This window comes from Saccostrea echinata, unplaced genomic scaffold, assembly GCF_033153115.1.
Source record: "Saccostrea echinata isolate AGI-Se365-2 ecotype Australia unplaced genomic scaffold, CSIRO_AGI_Sech_v1 ptg000022l, whole genome shotgun sequence".
NCBI lineage: Eukaryota > Metazoa > Mollusca > Bivalvia > Ostreida > Ostreidae > Saccostrea > Saccostrea echinata.
In genome coordinates this window covers 10,229,198-10,250,132 of record NW_026889771.1, presented here as the reverse complement: position 1 = coordinate 10,250,132, position 20,935 = coordinate 10,229,198, and the positions used below count along the sequence as shown (strand labels likewise).

General features: G+C 35.2%; 1 protein-coding gene across 1 annotated transcript in view; it reads left to right on the top strand.

Moving 5' to 3' along the window:
* Positions 1–5,946: 5,946 nt before the first annotated feature.
* The window catches only part of LOC133190387 (cadherin-99C-like), a 241,959-nt gene continuing 226,970 nt past the window's right edge, over positions 5,947–20,935 (top strand). Inside the window, exons 1-3 of the mRNA XM_061325992.1 lie at positions 5,947–5,998; positions 8,445–8,546; positions 8,702–8,982. Coding sequence (XP_061181976.1) covers positions 8,465–8,546; positions 8,702–8,982 — 363 coding nt within the window. The 5' untranslated portion in view covers positions 5,947–5,998; positions 8,445–8,464. The remainder of the gene's footprint in view (positions 5,999–8,444; positions 8,547–8,701; positions 8,983–20,935) is intronic.

Below are 20,935 nucleotides of genomic sequence, written 5' to 3'. Positions count from 1 at the left end.
TATATATTTTGAAGAATTGCACAAAATATACTTAGTGTAACCTTTATGTCCTTTGTGCAATGCAAATTATAAGTTAATTAAATAGAAGTAATGCGTTATAAACCGGAAGTTTCGCGTTTAAATTATTCGCAAACGTTATGCGTTATCACGCGAAAGTCTCGTGTTTATTCGCAAAAGTTTCGCGTTGTAACGCGAAAAATATCTTTTAACCTACGAAAATGAGCTCAATGGGTTTTCGTAGTTACAGGACCGACGAAAACTAAAAATAAGTATTCAGTGCTTAAGTATATTTTTTGCATATAATGTTTCGAGCAGTTTTATTTTGTAAGTACACTGTATGTCAATTAACCATACCCTAATCTATGTGCTAAGCCGCTTTGAGCTCTCAATTATGATAACTTCAAATGTTATTGAAGGTTTTTTTTTTTAATTTGAAATGGCTATATGTTATTCAATCAACAACAGACAATAACAAATTCTTACGGAGTAAAAAGACCTTCTGCTTTTGTGACTTCAAACACCGCTGCTCTGACGTCGAACGACAAAGGCCACCCTTAATACAGGTTGGGCACAGTTCCTTTTTCAATCAAGTATTTTTGCACAATTTTTGAACAAAGCGTGCTCAAAGTCGGATTCTCGCCTGGAAAGCAGTATAAAAGTATTCATGTTGCAAAATGGCCAATTGTATACAGTATGTTTTCTATGGTGTCTTATTTGACAATTGATGAGTTATTGTCAGGTAAAGTCATGGAGATCAGAGTTTGCTTGGCAAGAGACTGCTTAAAGGTCTGTTATGCTGTAACAAAGTGATCAATTGATTACGGAGAGTAAGAGTGACTAGGGGACATGTTGTAGTTAGTGAAAAGTGTCAAATAGCCATGTAGTATAGCCAAGACTCTCTTTGTGTATTTAATTGTAGCACAAGGCAAGTGACAACAAATATCTCTATATATAAGGAGATTATTCGGGTCACACACATTACAATAAGCAATGGTATTTTTACCAGATATCTGAAATTCTTGGGCAACATATAGCTTCATCTTTCATTTAATTTTGTTTTATACTTCTATGGATTCTTTATAGTGTTGTATTATACTCAGGTGACCGTTAAGGCTCTTGGGCCTCTTGTTTTCAATACGTTACTAAATTACCCCAACCCCGGGGGCTGAAATGTTGACCCTCTTGACTTGATTTTCACAATTTGATATAGCGTTAAATTTTCAAAAAAAAATTTTTTTAAATAGATTGTAGTCAGATATCAAAGAAAAAAAAAGACTTTTAAGGACAAACGCAACGTACCTTACCTACTGATAATTTTTCAAGATATTTTTAACTTAAGATTATAGTGCTATCAGATGTTCGTAGACAAAAAATCAACATGCTTTACCAGGGGTTTTGAAAATATATCAATTGATGAAAATTCTCGTATAATTCAAAGAAAAATATACAAAAATTACTAAACATATATTCTCGATGTTTTATTTATCCAAACTTGATTTAGAAGAAGTGTACAATAGCATATATAGACATTAAAATATAGCATACAGTTACTTTAAGTATTGGAACTCTTCAACTCCAGGGAAAAAGACGATAAAGCTCAAACTACGTTGCGTATGTCCTTAAATGTGTAATATATTTTCAATGTTAAACCAACTTAGTCCTTCTCTAATGCCAGACACCTGGACCAAAGGTCATGGATTTCACAATTTTTGTTGAAAGCTAATTCTCGTTATACTGATGCCAATACTTTGCCTCCTTTTTTTCAAAGAAAGGAAAGTTAACGATTTTCAAATGTGAAATAATTTTTTAACATATGACCATCAAAGCCCCAAGCTGCATCTGCCTAAATCTTGGATTTTCAGAAGAATATGTAGAGTTTTGACAGTTATCTGCGAGAGGAGCAAGAGTATAGAAAATATTTTTAAATATTGCATGAATAAAAATGGCGTTGATTTCACCATTCATATAATTATTAACATATAATAACGCCTTTCTAATTTTTTGCATACTACCCATAGTCCTCTGCGTCTCCGCACTCCGTTTGGTACAAACGAACTCTGGCGGAAGTTTGAATTTTTCGCTAAAACGCCTTTTCAAACAGGCCGGTAGTACGGGGAAGGAGGGACACCCCACCCCACTTTTTTGGGAGAATAGTCTTGCTGTAGTTTTGATATTAAAAATCATTTACAGGTTGCTTGGCCCCTGCACATTTTGTTGCAGTATGGTTGGACTCTGACAAATTATAGCAAATAAAAAAAGTTTTACCGAGAAGTAAGCAAGAAGATCCCGTACGCCCATACCCCCCCCCCCCCCCCGAAATAGACAGTGTAGGTTTAATATGTTTGCTTTGTTTTGTGTTGTTTTTTCTTTGCTTTTCATTTTTGGGAGGTTGCCCCTCCCCCCCTTCAGAAATGTTGATACTGGCCTGTCAAAAGGCATAATAAGGTTATCAAAAGGCATAATAACGTCTTTCTGAAAGGCGTAATGTCGCCCTTTTTCGCGTTATTACGCCTTTGTTGGCGTTATACATGTAATGCCTTTTCAATTTGCTTTAATACACCTTTTGAAGTGGTGTAATTACGCCTTTTAAATTTTTTTGACCCATAGATTGATCCTAATAGGCTTTCGTAGATTCGGGCTGTTCTCGCTGTTCTTGCAGATTACAGAGACAACATTTTATAGGGAACAATCCTTATACACGTATACAACATATATAATTATATTATAGTTGCCCCTGTGCTACGTGCCTGAATTGTTATAGCTACAGACAACAGTTATTAGAACTGATACACTATATTTATACAGTGGCGCCTCGTTAATCCGGACGCCTCCGTCCCCAACGAAATTGTCCGGATAAGTGAATCACTTCTTAAAAGACGTACCCTCTCAAAGCATGTACATATGAACATAGTAATTGATTCCCTTGATGTTAACACTTATACTAGAGGTTTTATCTTTACCTTATGAAATTAACGTTTTTGTTTCATTATTAGTTAGTGTTAATTAGGTTATAAAGTTTGAAACATAGTTGATGTAGTTTTTGCTGCGGTGATTCATAGTACATGTACATGTATTTTGATGGATACATACTTCATGAAATATTGTGACTTTGATGCAAATGATTTATTGATATGGTGTTAAATTCAACAATATAATTATATCATTAAAAATTTCTAGTATTTGAAATGTTAAGTGATTAAATACTAATCTAAGAATGATTAGTACATGTTTAGTACACACAAAATAAGGTTTGTTCAAAGTGGTTATTAATAAAGTTGTTAAAATGTCTAGTAACAATGGGATGGACAACTTTCCGAACTTGCGCAACCTTTTCTCTTTAAGCTATCGACTTTGGCCTTTTTTAATGGAGAGATTTTTTTTGTACCTAAATTCATTTATAAATAAAAAAAAATACAACATTTTCAGCTAGTTTATGAGATAATAAGAAGCAAAGACAAAACTCCCATGGAGAAACATGTACTTGAATCACCCCATAAAAACCCCATGGGGTTAAAAAATTTCCCCATATGGAAAATATACGCCTACAAATCAGTGCGGGTTTTCTTAACCCATGTGTTGCCTATATTGTCACGTGGGGTTTTCCCTCACATTTCTTTATCAATGGGTGAAAAAAACCCATGTGTTGATATTTATTTTCTTTAAGATAAATTTCTAAAGACAGTTTTTAGTGTATCATTATTATCTTCTCTATTTGGTATTGTATAATAGTGAATGGCTACTATAAATATATATTTTCATCTATTTATATATCTATTCCTTAATTTTTTTGCAAATGTAAAAAAGTTGAGAATACCCCCCTCCCCCCTTATAATGGAACATTCGTCTTAAAACTCCTCACAGTTTCATCAATCTATGATATTAAATCCAATATACATGTAGGCTAGTTCTTTCAATAAAAAGAAATGATACGAGGAACACAAGATGTACAGTAGAAATCCTTTCACAGTGTCTAAATATCTTCCCTTTTCTACAGAAATGAAAATATTTAAACTGCATTTTATCATCTCTAGCTGCTTGATAAATCAGAAGAGTTCCGTAAAAATGCCTGACACCTCAGCATAATTGGCAGAATACATCCTTAAATACTAATCCAAGAATGTTTATAATGATTTATATTTGTTTAGTACAAAAAAAAATGGTTTGTTCACAGTGGTTATAAATAAAGCTGTTAAAAATATCGAGACTATTAGTATATGATTTTATACATTAGATTTTTATCAGATTATTATATTTTATATCAACATAAAACTTTTTTTTTCCTGGATAGAATTCAAGAGTTCTAAATGTTGATAAGTAAATGCCCACATTTTGTACGTTTAATGGATCAAGGAGGCATCTATATAGTAACAGTCAATCTGTTTATAACTTGATGACTGCAGTAAAACGCACAAATGCTGAATCCGTTTCATATTAATTTTATTTAACGCACACAATGTATGATTCACGGCCACAAATTTCATTTCGTTTCCAAGAATTTTATTCCGTGGCCACGAATTTTCAATTCTTTCCCACGAATTTTATTTTGAGGCTATGAATTTTTTTTTTGTTCCCACGAATTTTATTTCGCAGCCATGAATTTTCATTTCGTGATCACGAAATTTTATTTCGTGCAGGCCACGAATTGATTGATTAATAAATAAAATTATCACACCATGTCCTATACCAGCCACCGTATATATCAGACACCGTAACTGTTTTAAAGCAAACAAAGAATGCAAAAAAAAAAAAAAAAAATGCCAAACAAAGGTTCTACAGTATCTATTGCACATCATATCCATTTCAAGGTCACGCAACTCTTATTTCTAGTGTAAAACTAACAATGAATTGGAGCATGCAAAGGTAAGGAATATGTACATGTTCTTATTATCTTTTTCGTAGATTGTATTAAAATCCTTCATCTACCGACATTCCTCTTCTTATACGGGTAACAGAGAATAAATGAAATATGGAGATAACGAACAGTATTCAAGCTCGAAGTCGATTTACGCGGGTTATGCATTTTTCTGCAACAGCTGCAACATTAATTCCCGTACTAACAACCACTGCGTTACGGATATCCGATGAAGCATGAAGCGGTTCGAGGACTTATGTACTAAGGCTAAGGCTCAAAAATCCAACGATTTAGTGCGATTGTTCTGACCAATCAGAGGACAGCATAGATTGTAATCCACCTGGCTCTCCTGCCTTGGCAAGGATGAGTCAGGGGACCAGGCTACGTCAGGCCAAAACTCTCTCGGGCGTTATCATAATAGGTAATATGCACTTCCGTTGCGTTTACCTAAGGATTTTTCAACGCACCGATTTCAATGCTGTTTAAGGAGAAATTGTGGGACTCGTACGAGGAGCAGAGTCAATCCGACAGCATGAACTAAGACAGAAATATATGTAGAGACGGTGTGAACCGATATTTTAGGTTAAAATAAAATAAACCCAGAAAGACCAGTGGGGGTACAACGTTAACAAACCGGAGTGGCATACCTTTCTCTCTTAAAATGTATAACTGTTTTTTTTGTGTGTGTGTGGAACGATTATTTTGGGGTTTTCACGATTTATTCCTATGGTACACGTGATAAATAAGTGCAATGAATATAATTTGTGGGAAAAAAATGTCCAACAAGCCCCGTGGTTGAATATCGGGGGGAGGGGGGGGGTCCTGTCCACATGTACCTGTGAAAATTCCGGGTAACATAATTTGAGTTGAGTTATGTTTATACACTGTACGTCCTGTACATGTTATTGACAAGTAGGGTTTCCTTTTAACCTAACATCAATTGCTTGAATAAAAAATAATAGGTTGGATTTTTTTTCTAATTTATTTCTTATGACAAATAATACGATAAAAAGAGACCGTGCCTTTTGCCTTTGAACTTAACAATTGTAGTGAAAATCACACTTTATGCACCTCAAGGACTAAGTATGTTCTCGTTTAAAACGAGGAAGTTAATTTCCATTTCTTAATGCCTTATAGTCTTCAGAGGTAAGATGGAATATGATAGTTGTTTGCTGTGTTTTAGTTTTCATTTTTCTTTTAAATATCTAATGCTGTGTGGCTTTATACAAACTAAATTAAAATGCTCTCATCATGCAATTATAAACAAAGGTAAGAAAAGACATTAAAATTCTTAGTTTTTAAAATAATAATTTGCCTATGGATATAACTTTCATGCAAATTTACATTAATTTAAATGCCCGAGCGTGTTCTTTCACCCAATGTATTTCTAATGGAATTTTCCAGTTGCTTTGTAAAAATCATAATGAATCATATTCGAAAACTTATATAGAAACAAATATTTATAAAATCACTTGGTCAATTATCATTTTCAATAAAGCAGATAATTATTCCAAACTCAAGCACGTTTAAGCGCGGAAAATAAAAGTATGCAATTGGTGCACTGTTCCTGATGAAATATTCAATTCTAGTTATATTAATCTATTCAGTTAATGAAAGTAGGAAGAGCCCTAAAAATCAAATGATATTGAAAAATATAGACCATGAAACAATTAGATTTCTCACATATATGCCATTTATCCTTATTTTTGCAATGTACATACAGTGTACATGTATTGGCTAAACATAAGAAAGATTTCCAAAACATATATCGATTACATCAAAGGTCGCTCACTTCCAGTGTTTTTCCAGGAAAAAGAGGTTTGTCCTTAAATTTCGAATTGTATCTACAACGCGTGGCCAAGAGCTAAACCCGTAGAATTTTTGATATTGATAAAATGGTGTATTCAAAACATACTGCATATCAGTTATTATCAGATGACATGTATAAAATGTAGTGTAAGTACATATGTATGTCTAAGAAACTTACTGCATTTTTAAGGTCATACTATGCGTTTCACAAATATCTGTTTTTGTATCTCCTTTATATTATATATTAATAATTATCATCAACTTTTGGTTCTAAACTGTTATGAAAATGTCTTTTAAAAGAAAAACGCCAAAAAATATGATATTGGCAATTCAAGTGATTTCCAATAGGATGAAATATATGGAGATAACGAACAGTTTCAGGCTCAAAAGTCCATTCAAACAATACAAATCACGCAAGCAGAGCAAAATGAACCTCCAAAACATCAGAGGTGGGATCAGGTGCCATGAAGGAGTGTATAGGAAACACCATCCTCTGGTATCTTGCACAAATGTCTGGTAAGGTACCTCAATTTGTTGTGAGTAAACTTGTTAAAGTAGGAATACTTTAATGACAATTTCTTGGGGAAAATTATTGAGGGAAATGTCGTCTGACCTTAAAAAAGTCTATTTCAAAAGAGGTGTGTATGGGGAGTAATGTGCCAAGGAGTTACCACAATTTGTGGCGCATTAACTTCCCGAACTTTGGTGGGTCATACATGTAATTGTGAATACCAATTAATGTATATGTTGGTTGTGAGGCTTCGTGGGTATCTTGATTATCATTGGTTGTATATGTATTTACCGTTGTATATTTTCTGTCATTTACATTTATAAATGACATTTTTCACACCAACAGAATTTTTTTTTTAATTCAAACCCACCAAACTGAGAACACCTTGTTGACAAAAAAGTGTTTTGGTAAACAATAAGTTGTGTGTGTACATTTTATTCTAGGTTATTAAATCTCTTCAGGTACTGTCCCTAACAAAAAATACTACAGTAAACTATGTTAACTATAGTTAACTATAGTTAACTATAGTAAATCAAAGTTTTCAAAGTGATCAATGTAGTGTCATAGTGATCACTATAGTAAATCAAAGTTTTCAAAGTGATCAATGTAGTGTCATAGTTATCACTATAGTAAATCAAAGTTTTCAAAGTTATCACTATAGTTAATCAAAGTTTTCACCATAGTAAGTCAAAGTTTTCATAGTGATCACTAAAGTATTTCAAAGTTTTCATAGTAATCACTAAAGTATTTCAAAGTTTTCATAGTTATCACTATAGTGTCATAGTGATCACTACAGTAAATCAAAGTTTTCAAAGTTATCACTATGGTAAATCAAAGTGTCAAGGTTATCACTATCGTTAACTATAGTTTTCATAGTGTCAAAGTTATCACTATAGTTAACTATAGTAAACTTTACTTAACTATAATTTTTTGCTAGGGGTATTTTGAGAGAAAATTTTCAGATAGGAACTCAAGTGAGGGATAATTTAATTATTTTTCATAATTTGAAAAATTCAAATGACAAAAAGTAAATAATGCTAGAAAAATACCCTGTGTTAAAAAACAATCAGCAACTTTAATTAACATTTTCACTCATACATGTAACTCATAATTTCAATATATTTACACTTTTCTTGTACATAAAGCTATTTGTTTTTCCTAATCAAAAGTGTAGTAGTTTATTCAGTTCGTAAAGTAATAGAAATAAAGGAGGAAAATCAGATATAAAACGTGTTGACAAAAATAATTTTATGGTGTAATTTTCTTGCTCAGAAATCTCTATCAGTTCCTAGATGCAGAATCGGAACATTTTACGGCTGCTTTTTACACTTCTTTGGCTTTATATTTCCATACACAAAGTGGATTCGCAGGAACGTAAGTTTTTGTTCAGTACGTTTACACAATCAAATTTAATTCAATGAATGATTTGAAGAGAATTTTTTCCACAATCTTACAAATCTTTATTTATTTCAAATATTGGCATTCCAAAAATTTGATTAAGGTTTGATTGTTTATCTAAACATCCACAGCATGCAGTTCACCTGATCCTAACATTGCTGGAACTGTGTACGAATCCACTTTTGCTTCTTTTGATCCAAATTCTGCACTCTATAGGACAGACACAACGATAGAAGGAATAAATCAGGGGACTCAGACAGAGTCAGGAGTCAACATAACCATTGTAAGATCAGCAAGAACTCAAGCTGATCTTAACTTGGATAGTCTGTTTGAACTAGTAACTTTACCAGTGACAGACTCATCTTTTGGAAGTAGGACTTTTATCCGATTAAAGTCGGCAATTGACAGAGATGTAAGTTCATAAATTGCAATTTAAAATAGTATAACTGTTTGTACGCTATTGAATTTGAAAGTAAAAATTGTTTCCCTTAAAAAAAATCCATCTGTGATATAAATATACTTGAAAGAGATGCAAGTTCAAATTGTAAAAAAAAAAAAACAAAAACAAAAACAAAAAAAAAAAACCGCTCCAATTCATACATGTAATAGTACTGAAAAGAACTGTTTTTAACCCAATCTGATTAAAATCAGATCCTTTGATCCGCGTACATAGATCTCAACACATGTGAAGCGATCTATGTGAGCGGATCAAAGGATCTGATTTTAATCAGACTGTGTTTTTAACCCTAGTTTTCACTGTGATTATGAAGGAATTTATCATTACATATTCTTTTCATAATATTGTTCATTTTACTTTTCTGAATCATATCTATCATCCTGTTAAATTATCAAAGTTAATTTAATGTACAACTGATTACCAACCAATCAAATCATTTTTTTTTTTCAACTTTTAAGAATGATATTTTTGGGAGGAGAATATGCAGAACGGGGATATGTGGTAGATTTAGTGCTTGTCCGATGAGTATTTCATTATGGAACGAACTTTCTAAGCACCTTTAAGTATAAGAAAATTTTCTCTTTCTTACACAGCAATTAATTTTTTTCCTATCATTTACACAGGGAAGTTCCTATATAGCTAGTGATGACCTTGACACTGTTGAATTTCAGTTATCTTGTCGTTCTTTGGTAAGTACATATCTAATCTGAGCCTATTTATTTAGAAAAACCCATAAACTGTTAAACTGTGAGTCCACTTTTGTTAAGTAGAAATTCATGTTCTTTTATTGATTCCTTGATACTATTTTTATTGTAATAGCGAGAATACTACCGTATTTAAAGACAAACTCTGGAACAAAGAGGCATAGTAAATATTCTTGTTCGGAGTCTCCTACTTATAATACAAACTTTGGCAATTTTCAGTAGTGATACTATTCCCTAAAATCCAATGATTTGCTGATATTATGAATTATTTATTATGTTAAAAATTAGCAATCTTTGTAAGAAACGAGGGTGCATTTGATTGGCATTCGGCAGGAGTCTGGGAGCACTTTTCAATTTTCATTGATCCGTCACATGATATTGATATGTCGGGTTCCTGTGAAATAGGAAAGGGAAATATTTTCCTTATACTGCAGGTGGACTAGCAAAACTATATCTTGAAATATGGCTAGAGGAGTCAATTGGTACAAAAATTACATTTTTAAACACGTTTTTCTAAAAATTTATTGTCTCTGGGTCACTTCTCCAGAATTTTAATGTTATTTGTATGTATTTTAATTCAAAGAAACGAGCAAATATTTGTTTAAAAAAAGAGGGAAGAAGACCCAGATGCCATAAAAAATAACTTTTTTTTAAAAGACATTAAAGGTGGAAATGCGGTGTTTCATTGTAGTTTTAAAATACAAATTGTTTAATAGCGATGATAGCTCACTAGTATGCATTACAAGTCCAAGGCACTGGGGAATTCTTAATTTTTTGATTTGATCCACTGTCAGTTTGATTTTTATTTACTGATCTATGAAAATTTTCGAGTATTAAAATTTTGGTTCAGTTGCACAGTGAGCGAAAGCTTTTCTTTCAACCCAGTGAAATGTTGATATAATTGCATTTAACTATACCCTATTATCTTACCGGTGTATTGTTACTATGTTAACAGTTATCGTAACTATTAAGATCAGCAGACAAATATTCCAAATTGAGTAGGTATTTCAATTTTTCAATTTTGTTTTAACATTTTTTATGTGTATAACTTTGTAAAGTATGTCCAGTTATGGTCAGCCGACCAACTGCTTGACTTTGCTTAATTTTATTTCAGAAAGATCCAACACAAACAAAGTTTTTCCTGATGCAGCTGGAGATTCGGGATATAAATGATAATGCACCTATATTTAGAAATGCTCCTTATTCTGCTTCAGTCGATGAGGTTTGTCAAAATTACTACCCTGATCATCACATAGAAAATTAAACAAAATCTGAGAATGATCACTCTGTAATTCCTTTTTAATTGAACAGTCAGGTAGTCACTGCCCCGCAGGACCTGACATGCATTGTTATTTGATTCTTTTTACACATAGGGTCATCATGACCTTTCCTTGGTGCCAGCTTTACAATAGACAACAGCTGTATAATTTTCATTACATTTATTAAAGACTTGAACAAAAACATATACAATCTTGCATTACTCATAACTGTGATGGACATCAGGGAATTGGCATTAAATGGCCGCTTTGCATAAATGTACAATAAAAAAATATGGTCCAGGAGGGATAGCTGGCATACCGACTAATAAGTACCGGGCAAAACCAGTGGCCCTGTGTTGGTCACAGATGCCCGAGATCCCAAATTTAGGTACTAGACATTAGGGACCGAGAGATTTGCGAGCACATCTGTATACCCTGCTTTCGGTGATTGCTTCTGGTCAGCAGTACTTTTACACCCAAGTACTCCAGTACTAAGCCTCCCCTCCTGTTACAAGAGGTGGAGGGGGCCCCAGGCCTGCAGACTTGGCTACGACCCCAATCGAAAACTTTTTACTTGTCTTTTTACTTGACTTTTATTACACATTGCCATAGGTTGGATACTTTGTAGACAACCTGTCTACCCAACAATGTGCCCACCAACTTGTCTGATGGCTGGGCAGGGAAACAACGAGCCAGATGTGTTCACAACCCTCCCACTCATCCCTCCGGACCCGCCACAGACATCGATATGATGTTCCTCCATTACTTTACATTAGGGGATACTTTTTCCCTTCCCTTGAATGAGGGACCACAATCCACTTTTTACGTTATTTAAGAAAGTTCTGTTGCCAAGCTCGGAGAGGTTGGTACCATCAAATCTAAACAAATCCGGATTGGCAACGGATATGTTTGCATGTGAAATTACACCCCCACCCATTTCTGTGACAAATTTTGAGATATTTTTGTTAATTCTTTTACGTTTCTTGTCTATTTTTTTTCCACTGCTCAACGGAGCTCAATGCCAATAACGGCGTGGCAGAATGTGTGACCACACCAGTTTAGTATTTGGGAGAAGAGCATTATATCGCAGGAAGCTGAACTGAATCTCTTGTATGAATTTTTTGCTAGTTAAGTTTGGAGTTACCAAATCGTTGGATCCTAGATGAATTACTAAGTAATTTGGGGGTACTTCATGTTTGATGAGCTGTAGGATTTGTGGGTCTAATTCCTGCCATTGCATCCCCCTGCGTGATCTCCATAGCAGTGTGGCAGGGAGGTTCAGGCTTTGTCCCCCTGGGTAGTGTTTGGCTGCTTCCCCTGCCCAAAAAGGAATGTATGATCCTATGATCCATATTTTTAGACCTGCAATGCTTCGGGTTGGTTAGTTTTGGAATTTAAATTGACTCTGTAGTCCTAGTAGGTATGGGAATGTTGTTGTGAACCAAGCTACATGATCCTTATGTATTTAAGAAAAGCTACTGATTTCCATCTACCAAACTTCTGAATTTCAGAATCGGACGTGCCCTGTAATGCAAGGTCTGTTGCCCTCCCAATTCGAAAGCTGTGTGTGCCAAAATGGCCTAGTGTTGGTAATATGTTTTCAATAGCCTTTTGAAGGACTGCGTTGAATTGGTATCTCGTCAATGGTTTTGTATTAAGATGAATTAGAAAACTGTGGTTAACAGGGGTATGGGGCCTACACTCGATAAAATCCAAGGTAGTTTTAACTGGGCACAGGGTAGCAAGTGGCTGGCTATGGATAATAAAGGTGGTATTCTTACCAACCTGGTCAGTTTTGGAGTGTGGTATGGTTAACCTTAAATAGGGCTTGTGTGGATGTGCTTGAATGTGTTTGAGTTGTATGCAATGGGATGAATTCTGTGTGTTTGAGTTGACTAAAGTGAATTCCCCTACACGAAGTAATGCAAAGTATGCTAATGAAAAAGCACATGTGAACAGTTTGACCTCGTAAGTAGAGCAACACACTGACTGTAGCGATATAACAAGCTTTTCCAAAATTGGTAGGGTTATTGGGAGGCGGTTGTCTGGAACAACTCTGTTGTTGCGCTTTAAGCCTTGAAGTGCTTTGTTGATTTGGAAGGACTTGGTAGGGTCAGGAAGATGGTTTATTTTGTGGAAGTATGACAATGCACTAATGTAAAGGGACACTGAATTGGGTGACATTTTTTGGATGGATAGGTAGGCTATAAAATATAGTAATATGTTGCTGTGCAGGGGCCAGGTTTGCTGTAAGCCATAAATGTTTAAAAATGATTGGAATTTATTCAGTGCAGCCCGGTAAGCTTTGTACATGTAGGTGTTTTGTGATAAGGAGCTATGAATAAGGCGTTTGGACTCAGCAATTAAATTTCCCATATCTGCTTGGGGAGCTGTGTGGGCCACATCTCTGCCTCTGGAGCCAGGTTGCGAAACTTTCCCCACTGTGAACGAGAAAAACTGTCAGCTATTTTGTTCAGTTTTGTTGGGATGTGCTGGGCTTTAATTGTGATGTTATGTTGCAAAGTGAGGAGAACAAGTTTTCTAACAATGTTCATTACCCTTGTTGACTTAGATGTCAATGTGTTAATGACTTCTACAACTGCCATAATGTCAATGTGGAAAAGTATGCGTTTGTTTGATAACCATGGGTGCCATAACAGGAGTGAAACATATACTGGAAATAGTTCTTAGAATGTCATGTCACGAATAACATCAGAAAACACCCAGTGGGTAGGCCATTTTGAGTGAGCCCAGCGGCAAGCAAAAAAGATTCCAAACCCCCCATCAAACCCCCCTGCACTATCTGTGAATAGTTGTAGACTGTTATCCGATGACAAAATACCAGAGCATATGACTGTGACCCCATTAAAGTGTTTCAAAAATTGCTGCCATACTGCAAGGTCTGCTTTCATACCTTGATTAACTCTTATCATGTGATATGGTTTTTTGATGCCAAGAGTGGCATCAACTATAGTCGCCTGCAAAAGGCTCTGCCAGGTGCTACTGTTTTGCAGGCAAAATTGAGGAGACCAATCAGTGATTGTAAGGCCTTTAAGGAGACCTTTTTACTTATCATGACTGTTTAAATGCTTTGTTGGAGAGAAACTAACTTGTCTTGCGAAAGTCGCATTACCATGTGGATAGTGTCAAATTCAATTCCTAGAAAAATTATTGTTGTGCTGGGCTCGGTGGTTTTGTCAAGAGCTATTGGTATTCCGATATGGCTACAGATATTTTTGAGAAGGTCGAGGGTAGATTGGCACCGATTAGAAATTGGTGGTCCCGCGAAGAGAAAATCATCTAAATAGTGTAGAATATGGGGGTTACGTGAGCTAGATTGAATGATCCAATGCAATGCAGTTGCGAACTTCTCCCAGATTGCACAGCTGATGGATGCACCGAATGGCATCATTTTGTCAAAAAAGTATTTACCCTGGAATTTAAACCCCAATAGATCAAAATCATTTTTGGCCACAGGAATGAGCCGGAATGCAGATTTTATATCGGATTTAGCTAATAAAGTACCTGCCCCCAGTGTCGCGATGATGGCTGTGCGTCGTCCACTGATGCGTAGTGTACTGAACATGCAGCTGGATCTATAAGGGAATTTGATTGATTGATGTTCTGGGAAGGACAGGTAATGGATGAGTCTAAAATCTCCATCTTTTTTGGGGACAAGTCCTAATGGTGAGATTTGAAGGGATGGGAATGGTGGGGATTCAAATGGTCCCCCTACCCTCTGGAGCAGGAGTTCTTTATGTATTTTGTGTTCCACTATACTGGGGTTTACTATAGCACTTTTTAAATTTTTTGATTCCCTGTAAATTCTTGGGCCATTGTACTGGAGTTGAAAACCATGTAGGAAACCGTTTATGAGAAAAGATTTAGCACTGTAACCTTGTAGATAAGCAGACAAATTGTAGACATCAATTGGAGTTTTTCCTAAACTGTTGATATCCTCGTTAGAATTGGGTATTTCTATTCCTGCATTTGATCGAGAGGTGTGATCCGCCACATGAATTGCACGAGTGGACAAACCTGCAATTTGGGTAGAATTTGCATGACTTGCCTGAATTAAAGTCGTAACAGTAACGATTGGGTGCTGAATTTACCTTTTTCTTAGCTGCTGGTATATTGGGCTGTTTATGTTGGGGGAAAAAATTTTGTGTGGGAGATATGGGCTTTTCTTGGGCCTGCATGATGTAATTGTTGGTGACATGGATCAACCACAGTTCAGAGTTTATGATTCCCCAAGATGAGTGTGGGTCTGACACTTTGCGAAGCCGAAGTTGTTCATCATATGTGAACCAACCATTCCCAGATCTGTCGGCTGCCATTCTTACATCCCTCATATATTTCAAAAATTCTTGGGCTCTAGATCTATATTTTTCTAACATAATACTTGTGAAGATGATGAAAACTGAAGTCCATTTGTCGATTGACAAAAAGGTGCGGGGTTTATGCTTCACAAGGCACATTGTGCCGTTGCGTATTTGGCCTTGTGTATCTAAGTGATCTGAGATTTCCCGCGCCGATTTTAATAGTATGGATAGATCGACAAATTTTCCCTCCCAAATTTTTTGTTTTATTTTTTAGTGGAACATGGGCGCTAATGGGATCTATAGAACTGGGGGTTTGAGCAGGTTGGTAATCCGAAATGTTAAATGGGGCCCACCGAATTCGCTATTGTTTGTATGGTGTGTTAAGGCATCTACTGTGGGGAGCAAAATGTCACACTCACCTGAGATGTTGCTCGACGTCTCCTCGTCTTGGCCCTCCAGACATCCTGTGGGTTCGTATTCGTAAGCCTCATGGGTTGATTCCGCCACCGTTACTGTGGCTGGGGACGTTGATGTTGCAGTACTGGTCCGGTTTCCCCTAAGTCGTGGTCTTGTGTTGGTGGGATGTCCCGCCTCATGTGTGGTCCGCTTGGATCTCCTTCCTCACCCTCTGCCCGGCGAAACAAAATTACGATCGCGCTCCTTTCTGGAGAGTGAGGTGATCGTCTGTCTAACTGGCGGCATAGTTGAGACCAGGTAGCGTGTAAAATTGGATTGACTTCCTTCGGATGATTGCGATAATAATTTTGATGTGGATCTCCTGCCTCACCCTGTTGCTGGATGGCGGGAAAAGGAAGTGCTACCTAATTAATCAACTCATACCAATATGAGTCTTTTTCCTTTTGGATTATAACCAATTCGTTCCACTATTAGTTTTAACGATATTGTAATGTGCTTCCGTCAATTAAACGAGATTAATTTGGTATAAGGGCAAATTAATCTGCCTAAATTCTAGCATGTATTTAAAATTCAAAGTGTGTCAAATTTGTGTTTGATTTCACTAAAACCTACATGTACCTTTGAATTAAAATCTAACTTTTTATAAAGATTCCGTTCTGCTATTTAGTAAATACTTTTAGTGTGAAGTCAGATTTTTGTAACAAAACCTTCAGACTGTGAAGGAAAGGGACATTTGCTATAAGAAACAAGGGTATAGTAAGAAATGGAAGAAATCGGATGATTCAGTGATTTTGCATGTATTTATCAAAACAAAATTATCCTGTGTTAAGTCAGCACCAGTGGGAACAACAGTGTATTCTGGGATAACAGCTACAGATCTGGATGCTGGAAGCAACAAAGAAATAGAGTATGCCATAGTTCCTGGAGATGGCAGTACTGTGAGTGTATACTTGTCATTTATTTTCCTCCTTTGATATTCCATAAAATTCTAGACGAGCTTTTAAAGGGTTTTTCTGCAATGGAGCAATATTTTAGGAGTATCTGAATTTCAGGAATACTGCAGAAAAGGTGAGGGGGCTTAAAATTGAGAGGAAAAAGTAAGAGAATGTACATGTAATGGAATTGTACTTTTTAAGTGTACATGTATTTATACAAACGTAACATTAAATAAAAAATATCTCTTCAGAATGATGGCTCAACCAGATTTGCACTTCCTATCACTTCAAGAGGAGAAATAGTTGTTAGCAGTTCTTTAGACTTTGAATCTGTTCGGTCATATAACCTCACGATATCTGCAACAGTGAGTATCATATTTTAGAGCAGTATCATGATATCGTAATATACATGGTATTTGAAAAGATAATTTAAATTAAATATATGTTGTATATTTACAGTTCTTTTAAATGATTCCATTAATTTATGTGAATCAGCATAATTATATATTAGAAAAAAAATTACTGTTCCAAATAACTTTTCAAACTCATATGTAGAGCAGTAGTTTCAATGATCGAGTATAAAGGATTTGGCTAAAGAAATTTTATGTTGTATGATACCCTTGTTCTACCCACCAGTACTGGAGTTGAAAGTCTTAATATAATACTTATAATGTAAGATCTCTTCTGCCATAGACATCGATTCATTGTGATTTTCCTTTATTTAGGACAAGGCCAGTAACGTTGCAGTCAGGAAACAGACTACCACCACCATCACAATTACTATAAATGATGTGGATGATCTAGGACCCGAATTTGTGTATTCCACCTGTTTTAATGTCAACAATGTTTGTTTTAACCCAACTTACACAACAAGTGTCACATCTGGGTCAACGGTTAGTTTCACGACTTTTTACAAGATTGAGTATGTAGCAGTAGGCTTGATATGGTAAAGCAGATTTAAAGAGAACACAAATATTGAGAATTCCTGCTTAAAAACTAATATTTTCTACCCTGTATTTTAAAAAAAATCGAGGTAATAAATTCAGAATATAATAAAACAATTTCAGCTGTAAGACATCTTAAAGTGCTTTACTGTATTTGATCATAAAAAATTCTGTAACATTCTTCATTTGTAGGCTGGCACACTTGTATTCAACCCGGTACCCGTGGATCCAAGAAATCCCAATGCAGCAGTTGACATCATTGCAGAGGACAAAGACACTCTTAATGCTCCGATCACCTTTACAATACGACAAAGTAAGGACTAAGTGTTTGACTTTTTTATGTTGAGTAATATTTGAAATTAAAACATACATGCAAGACAGAATGTTACATCAACAGAGTTGTCATTAATTGTACATTTCATTTTCAGGCTGTTTTTCTTATTTGCACTGCTTTTGCCAGCACTTGATTGGCCACTAGAATAGTTAAGACTATCTTAAAAGTAACGCAAGGTTCTTATACATTAGGTAAAATTCCTAACGCACCCCTAAATATTCTCAAATTTAAACAGAACATTTGCTTTATCGACACGAGTAAATTTAATATACAGCATTGCCCAATACAGTCGTATTTGCCGATGTCTATGGTGTCAATACAAGAACCTTAAATGGTCTTCTTATTCACAAACCAATTTTTTCGAAGCCGACTTAGCACTAATTTTTGCACTGATATGACATTGGTTACTACCGATGGTGGTCTGTGAGGTTGCAACGTAGTGGTATCACTTTTTCGCAACAGATGAAGAGTGAATCTCTATCGTGTCGGCTAGAAATCACTCAGTACTTTGGTATCCGTACCCAGTCAACCACACTTCCGATAGCCAGAGATTCGCAGTACAATCTTGAAATAGTCGTATGGTGTACGTTGAATGCCCTAGCAACGTACAGAAGACATTTCATATTTGTTAATATTTACCAGAAGAAATGAAAATCTCTAACTTTTTTACAAACTAATCCAAAGGAGCACCCAGCAGAAAATATACTGCCTGCCCTACCATGGTCTTCTATGGTCAAACATCGTATTCGATGTCAGTTATCTTCTGAGTTTTTTTTAATGAATGCAAACGCAAAGAATACAAACCACGGGGGAAAATAGAAATCTATATCTCCAAAATGTGATCACAATTTCAAGCAGTTCTATTAAATGGTTACGCTTTATCTTACATTTGTATTCATTGATCTTTTTTAAGTTTCCTACGGTGTGCTCTAGCAATTTTGTGTAGTGTACACAATGTAATGAATCATTTTCTCATGTTAACGTTTATAAAAAAAACTGAAGGACAAATGAAAACAGACTAGTAATCAGGGACATTGTCCAAATTTACTATGATTAATCGTTGTCAACACTTCTTATTTATTTAAGGATTTTTGACTTATTTACTACACTATGTAATCTACAGACAGTTTCTTTATGTCTTATCAGCCTTGCCATCTGGGTACCGGAACAGGTTCCAAGTAACCACTCAACAAGTTTCTGGGTCAGCAAACCAATACCGTGCTCTTGTAAGCCAGACAGCAGCCATTGATAGATCCCAAGTTTCTGAGCTTGAACTTTTCATGGAGGTTCATATTGTATTCCTTCATTTTGAAGTTCTTTTAGGTAGTGTTCATCCTTTCATGCTTGCAAATAAATTAATCCATATGCTCTTTTACATAGGCTCAAGAAAATGTAGCAAACAGGTACTCCAACAGAGCTACAATAAAATTATCAGTTGCTGCAGCCAACAACAATAACCCAGTGCTAAGTGTACCTTTCCAAGGATACATTTACGAAAGTTCACCAGTTGGAACTATTCCAAGGAATAAAGATGGATCTAACCTATTAAGAATTTCTGTTACTGATACAGATCTAGTAAGATTTTATCAAGCATTTCAAGATAAATTAATTAAAACTATTTTTTCTACAAAATATTTATTCATTTATTAATTAATTGACTAATTAATGGTATACTGAATCATAGATTGTAGATGAGACTGGACAATACACTTTCACCGTCAATACGGGGCTCTTTAGAGTAAACAGAGAGGGATATGTAGAAGTATTTGCAGTAATAAACTATGAATCCACTCCAGTTGTCACTTTCACTGTAAGTAAATTAACTGCATTTGTTTATTTTTTGGATTGACAATTTAAGGGACATTACAAGATTTAATGAGTGTTCAGTCATCAAACATTTTAGGGCATTAATAGAATAGTATATTTCAATGTCCTTATTTTTGCTTAAAAGAACCACATTGCTAAAAATGCTAAGAAATAAGAGTATGTGCTAAAATAAGAGGTGGAGGGACTCAGAATTAATTGCAATAAAAATTTGTATGTTTTGAAATAATGAAAAAGTTTAGTCCATGCATGTCATTGATAAAAAAAAAAATGAAAACCTAGGTGACAGGAACTGAAGTGGGAACCCAAAACCCAAGAAGTGGAACCAGACAAGTCACTGTAAATGTTAGAGATCTTAATGACAACACTCCAGTATTCAGTGCACCGAGATACGTAGACAGTATTACAGAGGGAGACTATACTACAAGCAATCAAGTTTTACTGGATGTGGGTGAAATTAAAATTGTGTTTAAATAACATAATTTGTATGAGAATAAGCTAGAAATACGTTTCTCTTTGGCACTCATTTTCAGTTCATCCGCAAATAGGAATGAATTTAGACATAATATTTGGACAAAGTTCCAATAATTTTAATACAGCAACTCAAAAAGAGTTGCTTCATAACAAAATGGCTGTAGAATTATTAAAAAGGAGCACTTGAGAGGTTTAATGAGATATGCGGATGAAATGAAAATAAGTGCCAAAAGGTAATGTCAAAACAACATCAGTAATACTCTTGCCGTAGGGCGATAGACAAAACCCAAAGTTATGTTTATCGTAATGTTTTAAAAAGTCTTTTATATAACTTAATTGAAATTTTACGTTAAAAACAAAATAGATAGGGGATTTAGTATGTAAATTTTTGGTGATAGCAATCCATTTTGAAATATTTTTTATAGCAGCTGTGACATTACTATTGGATTAACCCTCATAAGTAACATTAATAAAAGTTTACTTATTTTGACATGAATTTATACTTTGAAGATCTCTGCCAGTGATGCAGATAGCGGGGCAAATGGTGACATTGTATACACTATACAGGGTGTTTCAAATAATGGGGCTTCAAAGTTTTCAATACAGCCGAGCTCACAAACAGGAAGGGCAACTATTAGTTGTGTAGGAAGTGTAGCAGAGGGTGAAACCTACGTCATCATAGTGGCTGCAACAGA